This window comes from Somniosus microcephalus, chromosome 4 (assembly GCF_052327205.1).
Source record: "Somniosus microcephalus isolate GS21.2 chromosome 4, FLI_Smic_1.0, whole genome shotgun sequence".
Classification (NCBI taxonomy): domain Eukaryota; kingdom Metazoa; phylum Chordata; class Chondrichthyes; order Squaliformes; family Somniosidae; genus Somniosus; species Somniosus microcephalus.
The window spans coordinates 83,358,365-83,366,974 of NC_140990.1; the positions used below are offsets into that span (position 1 = coordinate 83,358,365).

Genomic DNA, 8,610 nt, shown 5'->3' on the forward strand with positions numbered 1-8,610 from the left:
TCAGTGGCGGGTGGACTCCCTGCCGGAGGAGTTCAGGCCCTTCGCCTGGAGCACCACGCACCTCCTCTACTTGGGTGTCTACGTTAGCCCTGCCGAGGACGCCTGGCCGGTGAACTGGCAAGAGTTGGAGGCCAAAGTCACCACTCGCTTAGGACGCTGGACAGGATTGCTCCGAGTGTTGTCCTACAGGGGTCGAGCGATGGCCAAAAACCAACTGGTGGCCGCCATGTTGTGGTACCGGTTCTTCACTTTGATCCCTCCCCCTGCGTTTGTCGCCAAGATGCAGAAGAAGCTCGTCGACTTCTTCTGGGACAAAAGGAAGCACTGGGTCTCTGCCGCGGTTCTGAGTCTCCCGCTTAGGGAGGGCGGTCAGGCGCTGGTGTGCCTCCGCACCCAGGCTGCGACTTTCCGTCTTCAAACGCTGCAGAGATACCTGTACGTTGAGAATCCTCCAAGATGGTGTGCGCTGGCGACGTATTTTTTCCGCCAGCTGCACGGCCTCAATTACGACATGCAGCTCCTGTTTTTGGAAGTGGGTGGCACACGTGCCAGCCTGCGGGAGCTGCCTGTCTTCTACCAGGAACTGCTATGGGTTTGGAACTATGTCGCTTCCAGGCGGAGCTCTCCCCCGTCAGGAATGGCGGCTGTCCTTCGGGAGCCGCTGTTCAGGAATCCGCACCTCCACGTCCACCGGTTCAGGTGGCTGGTGGAGGGCATGGCTGTGCCTGGCAAGGTGACTAGAGTCGGGGACATGCTCGATGGCGGAGGAGCGGGCTGGATGGCACCAGAGAAGTTGGCGCGGCGCATGTCTTGGGCCAACGTCCAGCTCGCGGTCAATGCCATCAAGTCGATGAAAGCGACGCTGCGCCCCGGCGCCACGAGGTGTAGAGGCGGCTCAAGTGCGTGGGGCGATCCCGTCCGAGCTTTCCCCCGTTCGGACGGAATTCCTTATCGGCGCCCAGGCCCAAAACCCCCCTCGGGAACCGGCGCCTCACAACTTGAGCCATCTCGAGGAAATACCCTCCGTGCCTTTTCATTCCGCACGGAGGTGTTTCCTGTATGGGCTGCTCCTGCACACTTTCCACTTTGTCATCTTCGCCTGCCGTCCGGACACGCCGTGGCGTGCCGTCTTGCCTTCCGGCGGAGGCGGAGGTCCCCAATGGAGGGCTCTCTATGCGGGAGTCCTCCCCTGTTCTACTGGGGACTTGGCCTGGAGGGTGTTGCATGGGCCAGTCCCGTGCAATATATTTTTAAGCAGGTTCACGGACTCCCAGGCCACCTGTTTGTTCTGCGGCCTGGAGGAGTCCGTTTTTCATATATATGCAGAATGTGAGAGGTTGCAGCCCGTCTTCCCCGGTGGCATCAGCCTCCAACGTCGACCGCGCATCAGTGGCACCCGACGCGCGGACAGATCCGGGGGGGGGAGCGGCGGCAGCGCCAGCCTCGGCCACGCCAGACAATCTGGCGGCCTTGGAGGCGGGGCAGTTTCTTCTGATGTGCCCCACCTCCTTGCAGGCGTGGCACTGCACACCGTCTGACATCCAGAAGACGCGATAGGCGGTCCCCTCGTGGAGGATGACGAAAGCCCCGTCGGTGTCCTCCTCCCGCGCCAGCTGGATAAAAAGTTGGCGCCGGAAGGAGAAAACGTGGCGAAGGCTGGCCTCCCGGAAGCCGAGCAGGATGGGTGTAATCCCCGACCTCACCTCCCCAAGTTGACATAAGTGGGGGAGGAGGAGCTCACCAGGAACAAAGGGCGGGAGGTTGGAAATAACCACCCTCTGCGCGGTGGCCTCGAGGGGGTCCACCGGCAGAAAGGTCCCGCCCACGGTGAGCCCCTTGGTGACGGCCAGGGACACCGCCCGCTCCGACCCCAGGAAGAACACAGCCTTCCCGTACATTTTTGAGGCAGCGAGGATGGCTGAAGGGCCGACAACCCCAGCCATGTCCTTTACACACGCCTCAATTGTCATTGTGGGGTGGGTGTAGCTCTTCACCCCAAGCTTTTTTTTTATTAAAGAAAAAGGTGACGGGGCAGCAGAGGCAGCGGGAGCAGCCATGGCTGTGGCTGCCACCGCCGCATATGACCTAGCCGGCCCCACCACCGGTGAAGAATTAGACGCCATTATGGTGTGGTTTTTATAAAGAGCTACACTCACGCCAACTCATAGGCCTGAAGATGTTAAATGGCCTCCGGTATTTTAAAGTCCTCCCTTGAGCAGAGGGAGCTGTTAAATTAAAGGCCCACCTCTCCCCTTATTGATTGGATTGGGAGAGGGGCCTTCTCCCCTCTGCTCAAGTGGCAATTTATAAAAAGATTAATGGAGGTGCCTCTTGAGAGCAGAGAGAGACAAAGAGAGAGAGAGAGGGGGGGGAAGGAGGGAGGCCGCAAAGGCAGGGTTGCCACTCAGGATGGTAGGTGGGTGGGTGTCAGCAGGGGTGCACTCTCCGATGGAAAAAACAAAGTCTCTGTTGGTGGTCTTCCGGCAGGGGGAGATGTCTTCACTTGGGAAAGCTGGAGATGCCCAGGCTCAGTCCTACACCAGGTCTTAACGATGTATTAATTGATTTAGAGACTTCACCTAGGCAGCTCCAGCTGTCCCAGGCCCGGCAATGGAAGGGGTGCTTATTAGTGGTGTGTGTGGCCTAGTATACTACAAGAGACACACACACACACACAGGCACCCCTTGGTGTTCCGGCCGGTCTTCTTTCCTCCCCCCACCTACAATACAAAGTCTTTGGGAGAATGCACCAAATGACACCCACCTGCAGATGTTCAGTTGAAGATGTTGACCTTCCCTCCTTCCAAGCAGTTGGTGTCGATGCTGTTTCTCTCCCCTCTCTCCCTTACCCGGAATGGAGGCCAATTTGGGGAGGCAGCGGTGGAAAGGCCTCGCCTCGCCTCTCCTCTGGTAGGTGTTGGCCTCCTCTTTCCCTCTGTCCTCTCTCCAGGCACCTCAGTTGTAGCTGTTGCTGGTAGTTGGTAGTGGTGGTCTGGGGTTTCTCCTTCTCCTCCACTCCCTGGTCAAGGAGACCACCACTTTCCACTCTCCTTTGGGTGAACCAGCAGCACAGAGAGCAAGGCAGAGAATGAATAAAGTTGTTCGTTTTTGTCCTTGTCTTGTCCCTCTTTTGATAGGACCAATCAAAAATAAACAAATAAACTGCAACTAATAGAACTTTACATAACCGTTAATAAATCAAATTAGAATTTGGTAATCCAAATTAATTCCTCGATTTTTGGTTGCACTTCAGTCCCACGCTCTTGATCTATGGTCACCCGGTGCGGAGGGGAGCGGGCAGGTTGGAGGACCTCCTCGTGGGTCTGCTCCTGGGCCTGGCTAAAAAAGCCATCAATTGGTCCAGGCAGCGGGCGGTCAAGGGGGTCGTCCAGCCAGATTGCCTCCCTCTCTTCCGCGGCCATGTTCGCGCCCGGGTGGCCCTGGAGATGGAGCACGCGGTGTCCGCCGGCGCGCTCGAGCACTTCCGTGACCAGCGGCCGCCGCGGGGACTGGAGTGCATAATTGGATTGGACAACCAAATTTTAATTTGATTTGCTAAGGTTTATTTAAAGTTTTAGAGTTTTAATTACAGTTTATTTGTTTAATTTACTTGGTCCATTAAAAGAGGGACAAAAACAAACAACCTTATTAACTAGCCTGATTACTGTGATGAGATCAATTACTCGAGAAACAGGTGAGGAGAGGGGCCAAAAGGCACGGCAGCAGCGCACCGAAGCCTCAAAAACCGCCCTCAGGCGGCGAGCAGAGGGAAGTGCCGCTGAAGCCGTTACACAAGGATGTCTTACGACAGTTATACAGGGCCTTGGTGAGACCACACCTGGAGTACTGTGTGCAGTTTTGGTCTCCTTACCTAAGAAAGGATGTACTTGCCATAGAGGGAGTGCAGCGAAGGTTCACCAGACTGATTCCTGGGATGGCAGGACTGTCGTATGAGGAGAGATTGGGTCGACTAGGTCTGTATTCAATAGAGTTTAGAAGAATGAGAGAGGATCTCATTGAAACGTATAAAAGTCTGACAGGGCTAGACAGACTGGATGCAGGGAGGATGTTTCCCCTGGCTGGGGGGTCTAGGACGAGGGGTCACAGACTCAGGATACGGAGTAGGACATTTAGGACTGAGATGAGGAGAAATTTCTTCACTCAGAGGGTGGTGAACCTTTGGAACTCTCTACCACAGAAGGCAGTAGAGGCCAAGCCACTGAATCTATTTAAGAAGGAGATTGATAGATTTCTAGACACAAAAGGCATCATGGGGTTTGGGGAGAGAGCAGGAACATGGTATTGAGATAGAGGATCAGCCATGATCATATTGAATGGCAGAGCAGGCTCGAAGGGCCGAATGGCCTACTCCTGCTCCTATTTTTCTAGGTACAACACAGGTTAGATACAGAGTAAAGCTCCCTCTACACTTTCCCATCAAACACTCCCAGGGCAGGTACAGCACAGGTTATACAGAGTAAAACTCCCTCTACACTGTCCCATCAAACACTCCCAGGGCAGGTACAGCACAGGTTAGATACAGAGTAAAGCTCCCTCTACACTGTCCCATCAAACACCCCCAGGGCAGGTACAGCATGGGTTAGATACAGAGTAATGCTCCCTCTACACTGTCCCATCAAACACTCCCAGGGCAGGTACAGCACGGGTTAGATACAGAGTAAAGCTCCCTCTACACTGTCCCATCAAACACCCCCAGGGCAGGTACAGCACGGGTTAGATACAGAGTAAAGCTCCCTCTACACTGTCATAGAAACATAGAAGGTAGGAGTAGGAGTAGGCCATGTTTCTATGTTAAGGTATGAGAACTGAAAAAATCTTGAATGAGAAAAAAGGCCCAAAAATGAAGCAGTCATTAACAGGACATCAATCAGTCTCCCCTTATCTTGGAGAAATGAAGGACTCGACCCACGGTGTGTTAGAAACAAAGCTGATTTAATCGACAGATAGAAAAATATTAAACTCCAGCCCAGTTTGAGGGGTTATTAACATCAGCAAAAACTCCGACTGTCAGAATTAACATGGTTCAGTCCTGGATGTGATTAACAGCAGCAATAACAGCAGAATCCAACCCCTGCAGTCGGTCGTGAACTCGCTGGTGTCTCAGCAGGGTGGATGACTGAGTGAATCCCTTCCCACATACGGAGCAGGTGAACGGTCTCTCCCCAGTGTGAACTCGTCGGTGTGTCTGCAGGTTGGATGACAGAGTGAATCCCTTCCCACACACAGAGCAGGTGAACGGCCTCTCCCCAGTGTGACTTCGCTGGTGTATCAGAAGCTGGGAGGAATTAGTGAATCCCTTCCCACATACGGAGCAGGTGAACGGCCTCTCACCAGTGTGAACTCGCTGGTGTATCAGAAGCTGGGATGATTGAGTGAATCCCTTCCCACAGACGGAGCAGGTGAACGGTCTCTCCCCAGTGTGAATTCGCTGGTGTGTCAGAAGATCCGCTGTGCTTTTAAAGCTCTTCTCACAGTCAAAACATTTAAAAGGTCTCTTATCAGAGTGAATAAGTTGGTGTGAAGTGAGGCTGGAGGAGTTAGTGAATCCCTTCCCACATATGGAGCAGGTGAATGGCCTCTCCCCAGTGTGAAGTCGGTTGTGTGTCAGAAGGTGGGTTGACTGAGTGAATCCCTTCCCACACACGGAGCAGGTGAACGGCCTCTCCCCGGTGTGAACTCGATGGTGTGTCAGAAGGTAGGATGGCCGAGTAAATCCCTTCCCACAGTCGGAGCAGGTGAACGGCCTCTCCCCGGTGTGACTGCGTCGATGAGTTTCCAGCTGGGATGGGTAATTGAATCCCTTCCCACAGTCCCCACATTTCCACGGTTTCTCCGTGGTGCGGGTGTCCTTGTGTCTCTCCAGGTTGGACGATCGGTTGAAGCCTCGTCCACACACTCAACACGTGTATGGTTTCTACCCGCTGTGAATGGTGCGATGTTTTTTCAGGCTGTGTAACTGGTTAAAGCTCTTTCCACAGTCAGTGCACTGGAACACTCTCACTCGGGTGTGTGTGTCTCTGTGCTTTTCCAGTCACACTGATATTTGAAATCTTTTCCCACAGATAGAACAGACAAACATTTCTCCTTCCACATTCAAAGGCTGATTATATTCAGGTCCTGCTGAATGGAGTGACTCTGTCAGATCTTGATGTGATGTTTGGTTTGAGTTGGCGGTCTGTAAATGCTGCCCTTCTCACAGCCTGTAAAAGGAGTTTACAAATGTCATCACTGTGAGTCCAGGATAGAAATTCAGATCAGACAATTCTAGTTTCCATGGAACATTCTTTCCTCTCTCTTTCCCCGAAAGCTATAAATCACGATCCCACACACTGTCCCTCCTCCCTGTGCTGAAATCCAAACCCATCGCACCATCTCCAACACCTTTATCCTTCTCGCTGAATATACTGACTCACATTGGGTTCAGTTCTACACTCACTGGTTCCCCTCCCTCTCCTCCCCCTAAAGGTGCTCACTCTGGCTGGGTTCAGTTCTACACTCACTGGTTCCCCCCCTCTCCTCTCCTGAATGTGCTGACACTGGCTGGGTTCAGTTCTACTCACTGGTTCCTCTCCCTCTCCTCCCCTGAAGGTGCTGACTCTGGCTGGGTTCAGTTCTACACTCACTGGTTCCCCTCCCTCTCCTCCACTGTAGGTGCTGACTCTGGCTGGGTTCAGTTCTACACTCACTGGTTCTCCTCCCTCTCCTCCCCTGAAGGTGCTGACTCTGGCTGGGTTCAGTTCTACACTCACTGGTTCCCCTCCCTCTCCTCCACTGAATATGCTGACTCTGGCTAGGTTCAGTTCTAGACTCACAGGTTCCTCTCTCTCTCTCCTCCCCTGAAGGTGCTGACTCTGGCTGGCTTCTGTTCTACACTCGCTGGTTCTCCTCCCTCTCCTCCCCTGAAGGTGCTGACCCTGGCTGGATTCAGTTCTACACTCACTGGTTCTCCTCCCTCTCCTCCCCTGAAGGTGCTGACTCTGGCTGAGTTCAGTTCTACACTCACTGGTTCTCCTCCCTCTCCTCCCCTGAATATGCTGACTCTGGCTGGGTTCAGTTCGAGACTCACTGGTTCCTCTCTCTGTCTCCTCCCCTGAAGGTGCTGACTCTGGCTGGGTTCAGTTCTAGACTCACTGGTTCCTCTCTCTCTCTCCTCCCCGGAAGTTGCTGACTCTGGCTGGGTTCAGTTCTAGACTCACTGGTTCCTCTCTCTCTCCTCCCCTAAAGGTGCTGACTATGGCTGGGTTCCGTTCTACATTCACTGGTTCCCCTCTCTCTCTTCCGCTGAAGGCACTGACTCTGGCTGGATTCAGTGCTACACTCACTGGTTCCCCTCTCTCTCTTCCGCTGAAGGCACAGACTCTGGCTAGGTTCAGTTCTACACTCACTGGTTCCCCTCCCTCTCCTCCGCTGAAGGTGCTGACTCTGGCTGGGTTCAGTTCTGCACTCACTGGTTCCCCTCCCTCTCCTCCACTGAAGGTGCTGACTGTGGCTGGGTTCAGTTCAACATTCACTGGTTCCCCTCCCTCTCCTCTCCTGAATGAGCTGACTCTGGCTGGGTCCAGTTCTACACTCACTGGCTCCCCTCCCTCTCCTCCCCTGAAGGTGCTGACTCTGGCTGGGTTCTGTTCTACATTCACTGGTTCCCCTCTCTCTCCTCCCCTGAAGGTACTGACTCCGGCTGGGTTCAGTTCTACACTCACTGGTTCTCCTCCCTCTCCTCCCCTGAAGGTGCTGACTCTGGCTGGGTTCAGTTCTACACTCACTGGTTCCCCTCTCTCTCCTCCCCTGAAGGTGCTGACTCTGGCTGGGTTCAGTTCTACTCACTGGTTGCTCTCCCTCTCCACCCCTGAAGGTGCTGACTCTGGCTGGGTTCATTTCCACACTCACTGGTTCCCCTCCCTCTCCTCCACTGAATATGCTGACTCTGGCTAGGTTCAGTTCTAGACTCACTGGTTCCTCTCTCTGTCTCCTCCCCTGAAGGTGCTGACTCTGGCTGGCTTCTGTTCTACATTCACTGGTTCCCCTCTCTCTCCTCCCCTGAAGGTACTGACTCTGGCTGGGTTCAGTTCTACACTCACTGGCTCTCCTCCCCTGAAGGTGCTGACTCTGGCTGGGTTCAGTTCTACACTCGCTGGTTCTCCTCCCTCTCCTCCCCTGAAGGTGCTGACCCTGGCTGGATTCAGTTCTACACTCACTGGTTCCCCTCCCTCTCCTCCCCTGAAGGTGCTGACTCTGGCTGGGTTCAGTTCTACACTCACTGGTTCCCCTCCCTCTCCTCCACTGAATATGCTGACTCTGGCTGGGTTCAGTTCTAGACTCACTGGTTCCTCTCTCTGTCTCCTCCCCTGAAGGTGCTGACTCTGGCTGGGTTCAGTTCTACACTCACTGGTTCTCCTCCCTCTCCTCCCCCGAAGGTGCTGACTCTGGCTGGGTTCAGTTCTAGATTCACTGGTTCCTCTCTCTCTCTCTCTCCTCCCCGGAAGTTGCTGACTCTGGCTGGGTTCATTTCTACACTCACTGGTTCCCCTCCCTCTCCTCCCCTGAAGGTGCTGACTCTGGCTGGGTTCAGTTCTACACTCACTGGTTCCC

The 8,610-nt window shown here is 54.1% G+C and overlaps 1 protein-coding gene across 1 annotated transcript; it reads right to left on the reverse strand.

The window, feature by feature from the left end:
- Positions 1–4,934: 4,934 nt before the first annotated feature.
- On the reverse strand, positions 4,935–6,385 carry LOC147119387 (uncharacterized). The gene is made up of 2 exons (XM_085984088.1): positions 6,382–6,385; positions 4,935–5,916 (listed from the first exon to the last, which is right to left on the reverse strand). Exons 1-2 carry the CDS (start codon positions 6,383–6,385, stop codon positions 5,045–5,047), a joined length of 876 nt encoding a protein of 291 aa, XP_085840214.1. The 3' UTR covers positions 4,935–5,044.
- Positions 6,386–8,610: the final 2,225 nt, after the last annotated feature.